The sequence below is a fragment of the Harpia harpyja genome, chromosome W, assembly GCF_026419915.1.
Source record: "Harpia harpyja isolate bHarHar1 chromosome W, bHarHar1 primary haplotype, whole genome shotgun sequence".
NCBI classification, from domain to species: Eukaryota; Metazoa; Chordata; class Aves; order Accipitriformes; family Accipitridae; genus Harpia; species Harpia harpyja.
The window spans coordinates 32183440-32201781 of NC_068968.1; the positions used below are offsets into that span (position 1 = coordinate 32183440).

The following is an 18342-nucleotide window of genomic DNA, read 5'->3' on the forward strand; positions in this document are numbered from 1 at the left end:
CTCTGCCATGTTGTACTTCCAGCAGACATCTGGAAAGTTGAAGTCCCCCACGAGAACAAGGGCACACGATTCTGAGACTACTGCCAGCCGCTTGTAGAACGATTCATCTGTCTTTTCAACCTGGTTGGGTTGGTCTATAACAGGCTCCCAGCACAATATCTGCCTTGTTGGCCTTCCCTCTCATCCTCACCCATAAGCACTCCACCTTGTCATCACAATCGTGTAGCTCTGAACAGTCAAAACATTCCCTAACATAGAGAGCCACCCCACCACCTCTTCTACCTTGCCTATCCCTTCTGAAGAGCTTATAGCCATCCATTGCAACACTCCACTCATGGGAGTCGTCCCACCATGTTTCTGTGATGGCAACTAAGTCATAGCTATCCTGCTGCACAATGGCTTCCAGCTCCTCCTGTTTATTGACCATGCTGCGTGCATTGGCATAGATGCACTTGAGCTGGCCTATCGAATCCACCCCTAACATTGGCGTGCTGCCCCCAGGCTCATCTCTGGTGAGCCTAGTTTTATCCCTTACCCCCTTCAAACCTAGTTTAAAGCCCTCTCTATGAGCCCCGCCATCTCACGAGCGAGGATTCTTTTACCCCTTTGAGATACCTGGATACCATCTGTCGCTAGCAAGCCCGGTGCCGTGTAAACCTCCCCATGATCAAAAATCCCAAAATCCCACCAATGGCACCAGCCTCTGAGCCACGTATTAACCAGGTGTGTTTTCCTGTTCCTTTCAGTATATTTCCCTGCCACTGAAGGGATTGAGGAAAACACTGCCTGTGCTCCCGATCCTTCCACTAATCGTCCCAGTGCCCTGAAGTCCCTTTTGATTGCCTTTGGATTTCTCTCTGCAATCTCATCACTGCCAACCTGCACAACCAGCAATGGGTAATAATCAGAGGTCCGAACCAGACCAGGGAGTTTCCTGGTAATGTCTTTTACCTGGGCCCCAGGGAGGCAGCAGACTTCCCTGTGGGATGGGTCAGGTCTGCATATTGGGCCCTCTGTCCCCCTCAGAAGGGAATCGCCTATGACAATTACCCTCCTTTTTCTTTTTTCAGAGGCTGTCAGAATGCGTGGGGCTGCCCGACTGAGCCTAGGCACCTCCCTAGATAGGGCTTCATCTACACCCTGATCTTCACTGACCTGGTCCTCAAGTTCCAGAGCCCCATACCTGTTGAGTAGGGGCAACTGGGAAGGTGAGGGAGACCGGGAGGGGATTCTCCTGCCTCCCCGAGCAGGGACCTGTATCCATTCCCCTCCATCTCTTAGGTCCCCTCCTGCCTGGTGGCAAGAGGACAGGGGAACCTCCGCTTCTTGTGGAGCCTCCATCTGCTGCCTCTGCCTCAGGGATGGTAGCCCCCTCCCCTACTACCAAAACCCCACCACACAAACCCAAAACAGTGACTACTAGAAACAGCACACAGGCTTGGTCGCAGGTCTTTAGGCAATGCCTCAGTAACCACATGCCATGGTGCAGGGCACTTCCCACTTGCAGCCAGCTCGCTAATGGCCATAGGCTTTTAATCACTGTGGTCTTCAGCCTAGCTAACAGTTTCCCATGTGGCACCACATCAAATGCTTCACTGAAGTTGGGAGAGATAAAATCTACCGCATTTTCTTTTGTCTAGAATATCACTTATCAAAGAAGGATATCAGGTTAGGCTGGCATGCTCTATCTTTGGTAAACCTGTTAGATACTTTATCATATTTTCCACTTACCTCCAAGCCTTTCTTTCGCTACTTTCTTGCGGAAGCTGTCCCAAAGCCTCCAGCCACTGAGGCTGGGGCAATGGGGACTGGCAGTGGCCAGCTGCCTCCTACTGGGGAGCTGCTCACCATCTTGCTGCAGGCAGCTGTCCCTGTGGTTGCTGCCTGCTAGGCTCGCCCCATGCCCCTCTACAGGGTTTCCTGCAGGGCTTGGTGCAGTCATAGGGTGCTGCGGTGCCCTGCTCCCTGCCTGCCCACTTCCCGGGCAGTGGCAGCCGCGGTGAGGGAGTTTCTGGCTGGATTCAGTGAGGCTTTTGTGTGGGCTGTGGTTCAAGGAGTATTTTTTTTCCTTCCTTTCCCTTAATGCTTTTGGCGGGGCGTTGGGGCCAGGCTTGCGATGGGGAATCTTGCAGGCAGCCCTGCTTTGGCAGCATGGCCTGAAGCCCTGCAGGCTTCCCTCCCCAAACATCTCGGGCAACCTCTTGACTGCCCTGTCTCTCTTCCAGGTAGCAACGGCTCAGCAGCAGGAGGTAGGTGAGGTGCTGGCCCGAAGGAGGGGAAGGCAGCCAGGGGGCGTACCTACCTGGGAAGAGGGGTCCTGGCAGCTGTGTGCTGAGCCGGGGGGCAGGCAGCCATGGTGGGGGTGCAGAGCTGCCCTAGCATCTGCACAGCTGGCTCTCACGAGCGTCCTCTTGTCTTTGTCTCTTGCAGGACATTCCAGATCTTCATTTCAGACAGGTAAGCGTGCTCAGCTGAGGTTGCTGCCTTCATGTCCCCTCTGCCTTTGGGCCACCAGCCTTCTCCAGCCTTGCCCCATCTCCCTCGTCCGGTAGCTGCAAGGGACTGTCCCCAGCGTAACATGCCTGTGCTCGGCTCACTTGCAGGGGATGTGCTGGTCGTGTTCTTCAGGGTGCTCTTTGCCATCACGGCACTAGCCTTCCTGCTGTACAGCTACAAGCACTGCAGTCAGAATGCATGATGAGCGACAGGGAGCTGCAGAAGGGGCCCCAGGGGGTGGCAGGGGTCAGTCTGGGGCATGGGAAGGGGGGTCTCTCAGGCAGCAACATGGGTTAGCAGGGCCCCCCCCGCCTGCTCTAACAACACACACACACCCTTCCTCCCCCACCAGGCTCGACTTGCCGACCAAATCCAAGGTCATCTACGCAGCAGCCACCACTAACAACACCGTGTGAGCCCTGGGCCTCTGCGGAGGTCCTAGCCCTGCTGGCTCAGCCTGTCCCACCCCACCTCCCCTCACTCCTGCCCCGGGCTGAGGGAGGGCAGGTGCTCCAGCATCCCTTGGCCACACAGGCTGCCCACATGGACTGCCTGGGGCAGCATCTGGCCTCAGCAGATATTTTTGTTATTTAAAAAAAAAAGCCCTTCCCAACCAGCAGAGACAGCATCAGCCTCTGTGCCCCGGGCAGAGCTCTAGAGCAAGCAGCGCAGGGCTCCTTGCACAGCCTGGCCCTGCCCTCTGTTTCTCTGGGACTTCCTCCTATTTGTGCAGTGTTGGAAAAACATAGCCATGGCTTGGTAGGGCTGGAGAAAGCCAGAGCTGAACGTTGGCAGAGCCACAGCTTCCTTGCTGGCTAGCCCCCACCCAGCTCTGACATAGCTGGAGCAATCCCTGATCCACGGCTGCCTCCCACCTTTCCTGGCAGCTCCAGCACAGCCAGAGCCAAGCCCTGGAGAGCTCCACAGCTCCACAGAAGCCAAGAGAAATGGGCTGGACCTGGGAGAGGGGAGGAACCTGCAGGTCTCTAGCTCTCAGCAGCCTCCACCTCAAAGTGGTAAAACCAGAGATGGACAGAGCAGGAGCAAGACCTTCAGGCAACTGGGGTCTGCAACTGCCAGACACCCCCCATAGTCATGCCAGCATGAGCCACTGCCACCAGCACTGGCACGCACACCCCCACTCACCTATGGTACTTCTTTTTATTGGTATAAAAGCCCACTGTGGACTTCTCAGCCCTGAGCCTGATGGCAGTTTCTCCCTCCCAGCCCTGTGGCGCAGCATCAGGGCTGGTGCCTGCCTGAAAATCCCCCTCTGAGGGCAGGAGAGGGCAATGATCCACTGGCATGGCCCCCTGAACCCCCCTCCTCAAGCTGTGCTGGTACCGGTTGCGGGGTTGCATCTCCTCCCAAGCCCTCTGCCACCCTCCATATGGCACTGTCTTCTCCTGTCCTCCTCCTGCCCTGGATGCTGTCAGCCCCCTTGAGTCGCCCAGTACCCATGGGTGCTCCCGACACACCATCCCTTCCCATGCTGGGATGCCAGCTCACTGCAGTTACCACAGTCCAGCATGGGGGGGGGCATGGCTCCCAGGGCAGCAAGGCTGGGCCAAGAGGCAGAGAAAGTAGCACCATAGTGATCAGCCCCAGCCCAGAGCCTGGCAGCACTTTGCAAAGCCACTTCCTTCACCCTGCAGTAAGGAGGAGGCATGGGTTTCCCCCTGCCCTGGCACAGGAGACAGCACATCTTCTGCAGCAGAGGGAGAAGTGATGGGTTTCTTTGGGCTCAGGCCTCCGGCAGTCCAAGGTAGCATCCTTCCCAGGCAAGCTAACTGGGGCTCCACTCGCAGCAGGGCCAGCAAAGCCAAGTTCCCCAAAACCGAGCTGTTCTCTGGGGGCTCCCAAAGGGGTGGCAGAGCAAGCCAGCTCCAGCCACACCGGTCAGCTGGCTGCTGCAGCCAGACCCCAGCACCTGTCCTGCCAGAACTGGCCAGGGTCCACCAGTCCAGGAGAAAAGATATTGCAGAGAAGGTGATGGCTGCTCTTGCCACCAGGATGGAGGGGAGGGCAGGGGCAGCTGGGGACAGGAACATCCCATGGGGCCTCAGGATTCCAGCTGAGGGCTGGCTCCACTCCACAGACCTGCAGGAAGCAAGAGGGGAGGGGGGCAGTTTTCACCAGACTCCTTACCCTATTCACTTCCCCCAGGAGAGGCAACAACCTGACCACAGCCCCAAACCCCAGCATCTCCTCTAGTCTGGCAGCCAAGGGAATGATGCCCTTGCTCCAGCCCCTGAGGCACCCTCTCCCCGCCCCAGCGCTGGTCCAGGTACCCAGAGGAACCTGCAGGGTCCCCTGTCCCCATTATGGAACAGGACTTACAGAGCAGGAAGCGCCGCAGGTTCTGGGCAGAGCCCCCTGAGAGCAGGTAAGCCCAAGTGGCGGCGGTGGCCATCAGCAGGTAGGAGGGCACCAGGCTGCCCATGTACAGGGGGTTGCAAAACGTCTAGGGAGAGAGGTGGGAGAGGGAAGGGGTGAGCAGGCAGGAGAAGACAGGGCCAGGATGGGTGGCAGTGTCACCACTTCAATGAGCGGAATCGGACAGGGGACACCAGCTTTGGCATTTAGTTTGCAAAGGGGATGTGTGGGGACAGCTGCAAATCCCCCAAAAACCAACTGCTTCGCTAGTGCCGAAGGCTATTACCCCCCCAGCACAGGGACCAGCACGCACCACAGCCATCCCTGAATATAGGTCCCAGCACAGAGCTCTGCTCCTGGCTACTCACCGACCCCGAAACGGCGAGGTGCATGATGACAACAGCTGTGATCTCCCACCAGCGCCGGTGCTCACAGCCGTGGAAGAAGAGGATCCCCCAGAAGGTGTGAAGGAAAATCAGCACCATGGTCATAAAGGCTGCAGGAAGCAGCAGAGGGGTGTCACCAGGGAGCCACCCGCCCTGGCCCAGCCCGCAGGCTTGGGAAGGGATGGAAAGGAGCCGGGGAAGGGGAGTAGGGGCACTGCTGGGTCAGACTTGGAAGCGCTGGGAGGGATGGGGGAGAGGAGCAGGGAGGGTGTGCTGGTTTTGGCTGGGACAGAGTTAATTTTCTTCATAGTAGCTAGTATGGGGCCATGTTTTGGATTTGTGCTGGAACCAGTGTTGATAATGCTGAGATGTTTTTGTTATTGCTGAGCAGTGCTTACACAGAGTCAAGGCCTTTTCTGCCTCTCGCACCACCCCACCAGCGAGTAGGCTGGGGGTGCACAAGAAGTTGGGAGGGGACACAGCCAGGACAGCTGACCCCAACTGACCAAAGGGATATTCCAGACCATATGTCATGCTCAGCATATAAAGCTGGGGGAAGGAGAAGGAAGGGGGGGGACATTCGGAGTTATGGCGTTTTGTCTTCCTAAGTAACCATTAGGCATGATGGAGCCCTGCTTTCCTGGAGATGGCTGAACACCTGCCTGCCGATGGGAAGGAGTGAATGAATTCCTTGTTTTGTTTTGCTTTGCTTGCGTGCGCGGCTTTTGCTTTACCTATTAAACTGTCTTTATCTCAGCCCATGAGTTTTCTCACTTTTACCCTTCTGATTCTCTCCCCAATCCCACTCTGGAGGGAGGTGAGTGAACAGCTGCATGGTGCTTAGTTGCCGGCTGGGGTTAAACCACGACAGAGGGTCACGGGACAGAGAGAAGGGTTTGGCACAGAGAGATGTGACAGGGGACCACAAAGGGCTCAGATGGGTATGGGGAGTGGCAGCGGGGTGCAGCATGGAGGGGAGAGCACAGGGGACTGAGCCCCAGCCCTCCAGGTCTGCCGCCTCTGTGGTGGGGCAGAGATGTGGGCAAAGGGTGTCAGTCACTCACCTGAGGTCAGGAAGTAGAGCTGTGAGTCCCCGTGGATGCCCGTGGTGCCGGGCCCTAATGCGTCTGCCAGGAGATTGATCATGGAGAAGGTGCCGCTCATGAGCCCAAAGCCCACGCCAGCCACTGCTGGGACAGGGATGCCGTCAAGCCCCAAGCCACCCAGGGCCACCCCAGGCACCTCCCAATCCCTCAGGGGACCCAGCCAGCTTCAAGGTGAGAAGCCTCCCTTTCCCCCCAGCGCCATGCCCAGCCCTGCCTGGCCGCTCTGTGCAGCACTCACCGTATGCCATTTGCTGGATGGAAATGGGGGAGCAGCCATCCTCGCTGAGGGCCACCAGCCCTTCAATGGCCTTCCTGCAGAGGGGAGAGCACGCTGGAGACCGGCACAACCTGGCCACCTCCTGGGGCACAGTGCAGCACCAGGACAGAGTAGGCGGGAGCCAGGGTCTCACTCTGCACCATCCCACCATCCTGGTAACCTCCCCATCACTGAACCACACCTGCTGTGGAGAGCATCCGCAGGACCACCCTAAACCACTGGACAAACCACACACGTGAAAACCACACGAAGCCACATAGAAAGATTTCCACAGATGGACGTGAGTGCAAGCCAGCCCCGCAGAGCAGGGGTGGGGCAAGTGGGACATCAGGTGCAAAGCGAGCAGCACCCCCGCACAGAAAACAGCCCCAGTGCTGGCACGGGAGGTGCATGCCAGAAGGGCGTACCTGATCTTGGCAGTTATACTCTTAGATGTTGGGAAAAAAACAGAGAGAGTGCAGGGAAGAGCTCAAAGAGCTAGAAAAATTCTTTGGGGGGAGAAACTGAGAGAGCTAGGCTTCATAAGTTTTATCAGCTAGAGGTATGGCAGGTGAGGAGGATGCCAGATGGCTCCACAGCCCCAGGAGGACAGCAGCGTTTGCAGCTGGAGATCCACAGGGCAATGAAATGCAGTGGTTTGTGTTAGAGGCCACTCCGCGGAGCTCTGCTACCCTCTGCCTGCCCACCTCCAGCAGCGCCCTGCTGCAGGGAGCGGTGCAAGCCTACGTACCTGGCCCCCCAGCCCCTTGCCCCACGCCAGCACCCAGCCAGCTGGGAAGGTGGGGACCGCTGGGGGGGGGGCAACGAGGGATGCCAACTCCCGCATTGCCTCCCTGGTCCAGCGCAGCATCCATCCATCCATCCATCCAAAAACAGTACAGGGTGCAGCGCGTGCTCACCCAGCAGGCGGCACAAGCCCCTGCACTCCGGGGCCAGCGGTGCCAGGGAGGCCGGGAGCTGCTGAGGCTGCGCCTAGACTTTGCCCCGGGCTGGCCAGGGCACTGAGCACGGCCCTGCAATGATGCGCCACCCCGCAGAGCACCGAAACCACTTTCAGGCTGTCCCCGCTGACACAAAGCCAAAGCCGTCCCTAAGAAAGGAACAAGACTTGCCAGGAGATGAGGGCAGATCCCTAACCCTTCCCCATCCCCCACGCAGCAAAGTGGGCGTTTCCTGGTGCCTGGCATACCCCCAGCTTCTGTCTGATCTGCGGGAGCGCTGCTGGCGCTAGTCACCAGGTGACGGGGCAGAGAGGATGTTACACGTCCTGCAGCAGCCCAAACCCACAGCCTACCTGTCCCGAATTCAGAGAGACACTACCAGCCACCTCAGCCCTGGGTCCTCCAGACCTTAGGGCTGCTCTGCCCTGCCCTGCCACTCGAGACCTGCTCGAGGTCAATGTACTGACACAGGTACCACCTGCGTGCTCCCAGCGAGGATCAAGGCAGCTTGGTGCCACTCTCTGCATCCCTCCCAGCCGAAATCCGGACCCAGCTATGGTGGGAGGGCAGAAGGACCATCTGGCAGTGCTGGAGCAGGGTAGGAGATGCCCTTACCTGAGGAGCTTGTAGTAGAGGAAGCGGAAAACCTCCTGCAGCAGCACAGAGAACATCACCCCAAATATCAAGAGCCCCTTCTGCAACGGCTCATCCCGGGGGTCGCTGGCTTTAACGGTGATAAACCAGATGAGGGAGGAGAGCAGCAGTGACACTAGCCAGAAGAAAGCCCTGCAAGAGAGAGAGCGCCTGCTGGCACCGGTGCCATGCCAGGACTGGTGCCGGTACCAGTGCCAGTGCCATGCCCGTGCCCATCAGCACTATGCCTGCACCCCTCTATTGGTACTAGCACTGGCAGTAGTACCCTAGCCTTGCCCACTCTCCTACCAGTACCAGCGCTGTTCTGGCACCAGTGCTGGGCAGGTGATGCCTGTACTGGTACTGCTGCTGTGCCTGCACTCCTCCTCTGCTGGTAACCAGAACTGGCACCAGTGCCCCTGCCAAGCCCACACCAGTATCAGCGCCCGTACCAATGCCCCTGCTAAGCCCACACCAGTACCAATACCAGTGCCAGGCTCATATCCATGTCAGTACCAGTACCATACCCTACTGATCCCACGGTGGTACTGGTACCACTGCCCCTGCTGTGCACGTCAGTACCACTACTGACCCTGTACTGGTACTGGAACCAGTGCTCTACTGACCCCATGCCATTACCAATACCAGTGTCCCTCTCCATCATGCCCACGCCATGTGGTGACCACAATGGTACCAGTACAATACTAGTACTGGAGCCCCTGTTGTGAAAGGAATGGCACCAGTATGAGTACTGGTACTGGTGCCCCTGTCATGCCCACAACAGTACCAGTATGAGTACTGGTGCCCCTGTTGTGCCTGCAATGGTACCAGTACAAGTATGGATACTGGTGCCCCTGTCACATTTGCAAGGGTAGGAGTACCAGTACTAGTGCTCCTGTCATGCTCACAACCACACCAGCATGAGTACTGGTGTCCCTGTTGTGCCCATGATGGTACCAGTAAGAGAACCAGTATTGGTGCCCCTATCATACAAGCAACAGCACCAGTACGAGCACTGGTACTGGTACCCCTGTCGTGCCCACAATAGCGCCAGCACTAGTCCCCCCGTTGCGCTTCTGCTAGTACCAGTCACGTTCCTGTCACGCCCATGCTGGTACCAGCACCAATACTGGTGCCATACCTGTACCGATACCAATACCAGTGTCCCCTCCACGCCCACACCAGTATCCACGGTGGCACCAGTGCCCCTCCCGCACCGGTACCGGTGCGGGACTGACCCAGCAATAAGGATGATGATGCGGAGCGGGTCGCGGGCGATGGTGAAGAGGAAGAGGCTGAACACCGGCCCAAAGGCGATGAAGGTGCACCCGAAGAAGATGGCAAGCGTCATGGCAGCAGGGCCCAGGACACGAGACCGGGAACGGAACCCGGCGGCTCAGCTCAGCCTAGCTCAGCCCCGCACCCCTCCTCTCCCTCCCTCCCTCGCCCTTCCGGGGCCGCCTGACGTCACACGCGCGCCGCCGCCGGAAGGGCCGCGCTGGGCGGGGGCGGGGTCTGAGCCGGAGTGGGGCGGGGCTAGGGTCTGTTATGGGGGGGCACATCCTGAACCTCGGGGTTTGGGTTTGTCATGGGGGGAGTTCTTGGCCTGTCATGGGGGGGGGTACAGCCTGTACTGGGGGGCTCAGGCCTGTCACAGGGGACATGGCCTGCATCGGGGGGACCTGGGCCTGTCATGGGGGAGCAGGGCCTGTCATGGGGAGACATGGCCTGCACCAGTTAGGGACCTGGTCCTGTCACCAGGGGGCACAGCCTGTACCAGGGGGCTCAGGTCTGTCACGGAGGGGCAAGGCCTGCACTGGGGGGGATGTGGCCTGCACCCAGGGGAGCTTGGCCCTGTCACTGGTACCCTTACAGGGGCCACCCAGTGAGGGGGGCCTTGCACTGCCCCCCAGAACCTGGGCCAGCTGGGGATGCCCAGGCTTGGGTGAGGTATGCTGGCTGTCCCCAAGGGTCCCTAACTGCCTGTCACCCCACCACAGGCCTGCCTTGGTGCAGGGGGCCTCTGGCACTGCCCCCAGGCCCCTTGCAGCCCCTGAGCATGCAGGGCAGGGGCCACACACCCCCTGCCCCGCACACTGCTCCTCCTGCAGTGCCCACTCCACATTCACAGCTCAGGCAGCGCAGCCCCTATGTGGGGCACAGTACCGAGCATTGCATATGGGATGTAACTCATACAGAAATGAGACAGCACTGCGTGATTATAACTGTGTTTTCCTCCAGTTGCGTTGTTCTCTGGTGGGATTGATAAATCAGTAATATTGATTATATTGACTGGGAGCTTCATGTGGTGCTTGGCTTTATGTGGCTTGACCTGTTCTGAAATCACCCAGAGCCCTGCAAAACCCACACAGCTCAGCAACACAGCTCTTCCCACCCTCACCCAAATGTCTTGGGCTGTAAATGCGGGGGTAATCACACCCAAAGGAGGGGCTGGGGGGGCAGCAGTGGTTTGTGTCCTGCTCTGCGCAGCTCAACATGTCTCATCAAAATGTGTCTGTGATGCCCTTTGTGTGGTCATTCCCCTCCAGCACATTGTTCAAGGATATTGAACAGGAAGGATTCAGAGATGAGATGAGGCACTAGAGCAATGAGGAAACTGGAGAAGAGTGTGGAGGTGAGAGGCTGCTGGAGGTTAATGTGGTGGTTTATCAAAGGGGTGGCAGCCCACACCAGGGCTGAAAGCACTTTGGGGAGATCTTCAGTCTGTCAGGCCTAGATAAACAAATCCAAAGGTTGAAATTCAGTGGAGGAGGTGCAAGGGGAGGGAGGAGGGGACAGGCCCTGTGGTCCTCAGCGTGGATCTGAGTGGGGAGATGTGCCTCCAGGTCGAGCCCCCCTGCTGCCCGGCCTCCCAGAGCTTCCCCTGGCCTGCATCTCTCTGCAGGACCACAAGGGGAAGCAGATGGGTGGGAGGATGGAGAAAATGCAAAGCTTTGCTCAACCATGAAAGATGATAGCCTCACATCTTTGGGGCAGAGCATCACCTGGGAATAGCAGCCAGGATCTCACTGCCAAACCACAGAAAGTTCAGAGGGGAAAAAAGGCCCTTGCAGCAGGGTGTAAAAGGTTAAGTTAAATGGACTGGTCCAAACCAGGAGGCTGGACAGCTTATAGGGAAAAACACTGGGTGTGAAAGGGCTTTGTCCCAGCAGGAAGGCAAGGGCGCGCACAGGCTGGACACAGGGGACCCATCCTGATAAGAGTGCAGGGCAGGCTTGTTTGCAGTGCGGGGCACTGCTCACTGGGACAGGCTCCCACAGAAGTGGTTTTGCACTCTTGTTCCTTTTGCAGCCAGACAAACCCCTGCCTGGAAGGTGCTTTGACCAAACAACAGAATGGCTCAGCTGTTGTACTGTGGAAAAGCAAGGAGGACCCAAGGAGGAGCCCCAGCCCTTGTGCAGGGCCAGCTCTACCGGCCAGGACAGCTGTGCACCGTCCTTCCCCTCTAGTACATCCCAGGGAGGAAGGCTGTGGCTCCCAGCAGGTCCTGCACCCCAGGAGGACAACCAGAAAATGAGTACCCCATGCGAGGGGAGCCCTTTTCCCTGTAGGAGGTGGTCTTGGAGCCACAAACCAGAGGTACTGGGCCAGGGGGAGGGCAGGAGGCCGGCAGCACCTGGGCAGGAAAGAGATACAATCTCACCACCCTCCTTTTCTGAGCTGAGATATGCAGCAAATAAAGGAAAGCAGATAACGAAAGCTATCCCTGCCAGCCATTCGCTGGGGTGGTGGCCTGGCTCAGCAAGGGGTCAGCATGAATTATGTTTCCTGGCAGCATGAGGCTGTGCTTTTAGAGGGATATTCGCTGGGTAGCGTGGGAGAACAGGGCTCAGCACACATCGTGGAGGGGCCCGAAGCGGAGGGCAGGACTAGATCATGACTTTGGGCATCCCCAGGGAATCCAGCCTTTTTTGGTGACAGCAATGAGACGCATCCTGCCACTCTTCTCTTTGTGTTGGAGAAAAGACAGAAAGCCAGGAGGAAACTTCCTGAATGATTTGGAAATTGGTTGCCTACTGCATTAATATTTGCTAGTTTATACAGCTGTCCCTCAGGCAGGTGTTCAGTGACTGGTAATAGAAAATGCAACTAGTACATGGGGTAATGTGGTGGGTTGACCCTGGCTGGATGCTAGGTGCCCACCAAAGCCATTCTATCACTCCCCCTCCTCAGCTGGACAGGGGAGAGAAAATATAACAAAAGGCTCATGGGTTGAGATAAGGACAGGAGAGATCACTCACCAATTACTGTCACAGGCAAAACAGACTCAGCTTGGGGAAAATTAACTCAATTTATTACAAATCAACCAGAGTAGGGCAATGAGAAATAAAACCAAATCTCAGAACACCTTCCCTCCACCCCTCCCTTCTTCCCAGGCACAACTTCACTCCCAGATTCTCTACCTACCCCCCACAGCGGTGCAGGGGGACGGGGAATGGGGTTTACGGTCAGTTCATCACATGTTATTTCTGCCGCTTCATCCTCCTCAGGGGGAGGACTCATCACACTCTTCCCCTGCTCCAGCATGGGGTCCCTCCCATGGGAGACAGTCCTCCACAAACTTCTCCAATGTGGGTCCTTCCCATGGGCTGCAGTTCTTCACAAACTGCTCCAGCATGGGGCCCTTCCATGGCATGCAGTCCTTCAGAAGCACACTGCTCCAGCGTGGGTCCCCCGCAGGGTCACAAGTCCTGCCAGGAACCTGCTCCAGCGCGGGCTTCCCACGGGGTCACGGCCTCCTTCGGGCACCCACCTGCTCCAGCGTGGGGTCCTCCACGGGCTGCAGGTGGACATCTGCTCCACCGTGGACCCCCATGGGCTGCAGGGGGACAACCTGCCTCACCATGGTCTTCACCACGGGCTGCAGGGGAATCTCTGCTCTGGTGCCTGGAGCATCTCCTCCCCCTCCTTCTTCACTGACCTTGGTGTCTGCAGGGTTGTTTCTCTTACATGTTCTCACTTCTCTCTCTGGCTGCCATTTCTGAGTCCTGCAACTTTTTTTCCTTCTTAAATATGTTATCACAGAGGTGCTACCACTATTGCTGATTGGCTCGGCCTTGGCTGGCAGCAGGTCTGTCTTAGAGCCAGCTGGTATTGGCTCTGTCAGACACAGGGGAAGCTTCTAGCAGCTTCTTACAGAAGCCACTCCTGTTGCCCCCCCTGCTACCAAAACCTTCCCACACAAACCCAATACAGGTAAGCAGCTAACCACAGACCTGGAGAAGACCCTGGTAAGTAATAGCATGTGCATGCATGGTCACACACTTGTATGTGTGCTGAGATGGCAACATGAACCATGAAGCAGACGCCATGAATGTAGGGAAATTCCATGCGGGGACGGACGACAGCACACCAATATGATGATCAAAGTCGCCAGTTTATTGAGCATAGCAGACCATTCTTATACAAGTCTCTAAGTTCCTCAGAAGCTCTGATTGGTTGCTGCGTGCAAGCCTACAGTGTCCACGCGCATAAACATAAGGCATAATTGGTTATACTAACTCTGTACACGCGCATAAACATAAGACATAATTGGTTATATCAACCAAAACATGCGAAACTTGTCTCAATCTAATTGGTCAAGATAAACTGCCGAATTGAGGTTCTTTGTGCCAAGTTCCCTTTATCGTGGAATGTGCACCTGTGTTCTTCTAATTGGTAACTAACTTTTTTTGTCTTCTTGTTTACCCTGTTCAAGGCCTTCTAAAGGCGTCTGGAATGCTCTTGCGACTGTTAGCTAAATATGTGTCCGCAACATTTCCCCCTTTTTTGTTTTTCATCAATTAACACAGCCTTACTTGATCTATCAATTAATTTTTAAACACATTGCAACATACAAGGCACACAAAATACATAAAAACACTACGAGATAAATCAAAACTATCTTAATTAATGATTTAAGAGCAGCTCTATTTTGTAAGGTTGTGTGTCTAATACTATCTACATCTAACAGTAAATCAGATAATACTACACCAATCTGTATTCAGGGACCCCAGAATTTTTGATTCCTGGGGTGGCAATGAGGGTGAATGCCCGATCCGTGGAAACCAGGCATTCCCATCCATTGAGTCCATGACCTGCTGCACAGGAGTCTCCATCAATAAGTTCTTAAACTTCGTTGATGCCAGTGGAACCCCCTATTAAACCTGTGAAAAAGGGATTGCTTGGTGCTGCTGTACGGAGGCATAAGCAATCTTGTCCGGTCACGTCAGCCAGGGTCATCCAGATGTTTTCTTTGGCTTGCGGCGGTATCCATGACTACATCCATCCGAGGACTGTGAGGAAGATGGACCATACGTACATTCTTGTGCTGTCTTGCGCCGCAAACTCAGCCCAGCAATCGGTAGGTGCCAGCTTTATGTGGGCGTCCCCACGGAGGCAACAATGGCCTTGCCATACACCAGCCTGATGCTCTTCGGAAAATCCCGGTATTTATACATTTGCAGAGGAACGGATTTCAGCACACATGGCCAGCGGGTGCCAAAATCCACCTCGGTTGCAACATGGGGAGCCTATGACGCATGCGCTCGCTGGCCAGGCGCGCTGCACGAGGCATAGCCATCCTGTCTACTGGTTCATGGGTTTTGTGATGCAGTTGCAATGCACAGAGAATCTTGACCTGTTATGTTGGCCAAGGTGACCTACACGTTAGTTTTTGGCTGAGGTGGTATCCATATTGCTGCACCATCTAGGATGTTCCAGATGATGATGGTCGTACAAATCGAGCGGGAGTCCATCATGGGCCTGTATCCCTAATTTCCAGCCGTTCCTGATATGTGGATAAAAAGTGTCTAAATATCGGTGGACCGCCTGCATCAGACCAACGATTTAGAAAATTTAAAACATAAGTGGCTTTAGCTAACTTTTCTTGTGGAGAGAGATTCCCTACTCCCTTTTTTGTTTTTCGTCAATTAACACCTGCTGTATTGCCCTTTGCAAAGATCTATGGACACAATTAATTAAACACAGTAAAAGCAACATTATACCTAATAAAATACACAAGAATAAAAGAAACCCCAATTTTTAACAAAGATACAAACCAACTCCTAAGTCCCCATCCCGCAGCTAAATGCTCTAAGCCGAAATGACAGCTTTCTTAATTGCGTTAAAGCTCTTGCAGCCCCTTCTTGCCTCTGCAGTTCTGTTATCTTGTTTATTAATTGCTCCACTGTCCAAGTTCCTCATGTCCGTTGTTTTTCTGGTGGTTCAAAGTCCGTTCATACTGCAGCTGTCACGTACTCTGGCCCACTCATGCTAACTGTGGCCTACTTATGCTAACTCTAAATAATCAGGCTCAAAGAAATGTCCCCCATTTTCCATGAAATCTCCCACAATTCCCCCTTTTTGTTTTTGCGCAAGCCAAGTTACATTAAATGCTTTTGCAATCATATGTTCAACTATTTTTATGAAACGTGGTACAATCATTACAACTGCTAATATTACAATTAAAATAACTAAGCCATGTATAAGCAAATCTTTCAACCATCCCGTAATTCCCAAACTTGCTAGCCATCCACTTAACCCTGTGTCAGTTATCGTGAGCCTTTGACTGTGAATCATATTGATATTGGGTGTTAGTAACGTAAGTTGTCTGAGGCTACATGGCCTCCCATTAAGTTTCGATGGAATTCACCCTCACGCTCTATCCCCATAAATTAAAAACATCCCTGCAGGTAAAGCATCTGGAATAGAAAAAAGGAGTGTGATATTCTGGAATAGATATAGTTACACCAAGCTGTAGCATTTCTATATACAGGCAAAATAGCATTTACATTCTGACCCTTTCGAGTGGTGTTATAGGTGTAATTAAACATCACACAGGCATTCACGATGACTGATCCTAACAACTCTAACTCTTGAGGTTCTTGCATTACTTGAGGCAGGCGTGCATACACACCGTCCCAATTATCGACACAGGATTGTGGGTTAGTACAAAGGGAAAATTCAGGCATTGGATCTGGCCAGGTGTCTAGAGGTAACCCCACCAAAGAGGTAGAAAAAGGGTTTTCAGGGGTAGCGACAGAAAGACATATAGCTTCTTGATGCGTTATGTTTGCCAAAGTTACCCGTACATTCTGTTTTGGTTGTTGGATCATCCATTCTTCACTTATGTGTGTCACCCATAACAGGCCAAATGCAGTGAGGAGGAGGAAAGCGAGGGGGGGGTGGAAAAGGGGTGCATTGAAGGATACGGTTGGCGGTTTTTCTCGCTTCACGGCAGCCTCCAGCTGTGCCAGCTTTTCTATTACTGACTGCAACTGCTGCGAAGTAGGCTCTGGCACCTCTTCATGCTCTTGAGATGATCCAGGCGTAGACGGAGGCAACGGAGGGTATATGCTAGGTATAATTTGTTCATGTTGAGTGGCAATATCTGGGGGCTGTTTTCTCGTAGGCAGATTTTTACTCGCTTCCTGATTCTGTAGGGTTTCCTTTAAGCGTACGGTTAGGGAGGCTTGGGAACTGTCAGATGGCTGATTAATATCGGCAGTCCCAGGGAGTGGAGCAGAAGTCAAGGGCACAGGAGCAGGCGGACAAGCTCCAGGGAAGCCAAAAGTCCCTCTCGCTGCATTATGTTTTTCTCCCCACGTTTCCCCTTCGCTTGCGGTGGCAGAGAGAGCAGCAAAAGCAGACGCAGACGCTTTACGATCTGCTTTCATTTCTTGCAGAGTTGTCTTAATTACTTTCTATAAAGTTGCAAGACCTTTAACTTCTTTAGACCCGTCACTAATTTCATCCCATAGGGAGGTTCCGATAGCTTCCCAGGTACTAAGCTCAAAAGCTGTACCCACACTAATTAAAAGGTTTCTGTCCTTGCTCCATTGTAAAAGCCGCTTTAAACAAGCTTCATCATATTTTATGCCTCTCTTTGAGAGTATATGTTGGAGGAGCTTAACTACCGCTTCTTCTTCTTTGGAAAGTGTAGACCCCATCTCCTCCCCCGACCGCTCACCTCCTTTACGGGCGAGTCCTCACCTCAACGGGCGAAAAAACGACAGCGCTGTCTTATCTGCCTCTATGGGCACACCAGCCGGGGCAGCCGGTCTTTCAGTCAGGATCCTCCAATCTCTGTTTTTTCAACCAGCCTCATAAATGTCTTTACAGCTGCCTTTTCCTTCGCAGATGCTGCGATACCCATGCCGCCTTTTATCACGTAAGCTTACGATTCCTGCCTCTCTTGAGCAGCCCGGCGCTTTCTTATAAGCCCACCGGCATCCGCGGCAATCTCCCCCGCCTTTTCAGTCGTTAGCGTTCCCCTCTTGTTCCTTACCGGATCACGTCGGAGTCGCCAGATGTAGGGAAATTCCATGTGGGGATGGACGACAGCACACCAATATGATGATCAAAGTCGCCAGTTTATTGAGCATAGCAGACCATTCTTATACAATTCTCTAAGTTCCTCAAAAGCTCTGATTGGTTGCTGCGTGCAAGCCTACAGTGTCCATGCGCATAAACATAAGGCATAATTGGTTATACTAACTCTGTACACGCGCATAAACATAAGACATAATTGGTTATATCAACCAAAACATGTGAAACTTGTCTCAATCTAATTGGTCAAGATAAACTGCCGAATTGAGGTTCTTTGTGCCAAGTTCCCTTTATCATGGAATGTGCACCTGTGTTCTTCTAATTGGTAACTAACTTTTTTTGTCTTCTTGTTTACCCTGTTCAAGGCCTTCTAAAGGCGTCTGGAATGCTCTTGCGACTGTTAGCTAAATATGTGTCCGCAACACATGAAGAGATCAAAGACCTTGTGGCTTCCCCAAGTGCTGACCAGGTGTCCTGGTTTCAGCTGGGATAGAGTTAATTTTCTTTCTAGTAGCTGGTATAGTGCTATGTTTTGGGTTCAGCATGAGAATAATGTTGATAACACACTGATGTTTTCAGTTGTTGCTAAGTAATGTTTAGTCTAAAGTCAAGGATTTTTCAGCTTCTCATGCCCAACCAGCAAGAAGGCTGGAGGGTCACAAGAAGTTGGCACAGGACACAGCCAGGGCAGCTGACCCAAACTGTCCAAAGGGGTATTCCACACCATGTGATGTCATGCCTAGTATATAAACTGGGGGGAGTTGGCCTGGAGGGATCGCTGCTTGGGAACTAACTGG

General features: G+C 54.2%; 1 protein-coding gene across 8 annotated transcripts; it reads right to left on the reverse strand.

The window, feature by feature from the left end:
* Window positions 1-1370: 1370 nt before the first annotated feature.
* Window positions 1371-9663, reverse strand: LOC128136219 (gamma-secretase subunit Aph-1b-like). Of its 8 annotated transcripts, none has more exons than XM_052775433.1 (7): window positions 9454-9663; window positions 8198-8368; window positions 6603-6676; window positions 6323-6445; window positions 5241-5368; window positions 4837-4960; window positions 4430-4596 (listed from the first exon to the last, which is right to left on the reverse strand). In XM_052775433.1, the coding sequence occupies exons 1-7, from the start codon at window positions 9564-9566 to the stop codon at window positions 4559-4561; spliced, it is 771 nt and encodes a 256-aa protein (XP_052631393.1). In that variant the 5' UTR covers window positions 9567-9663; the 3' UTR covers window positions 4430-4558. The 8 variants fall into 8 exon arrangements, with proteins under 8 accessions (XP_052631387.1, XP_052631386.1, XP_052631385.1 ...); XM_052775432.1 differs by having other exon boundaries at window positions 6323-6448; XM_052775427.1 differs by lacking the exon at window positions 5241-5368 and having other exon boundaries at window positions 1371-4596; window positions 6323-6385.
* Window positions 9664-18342: the final 8679 nt, after the last annotated feature.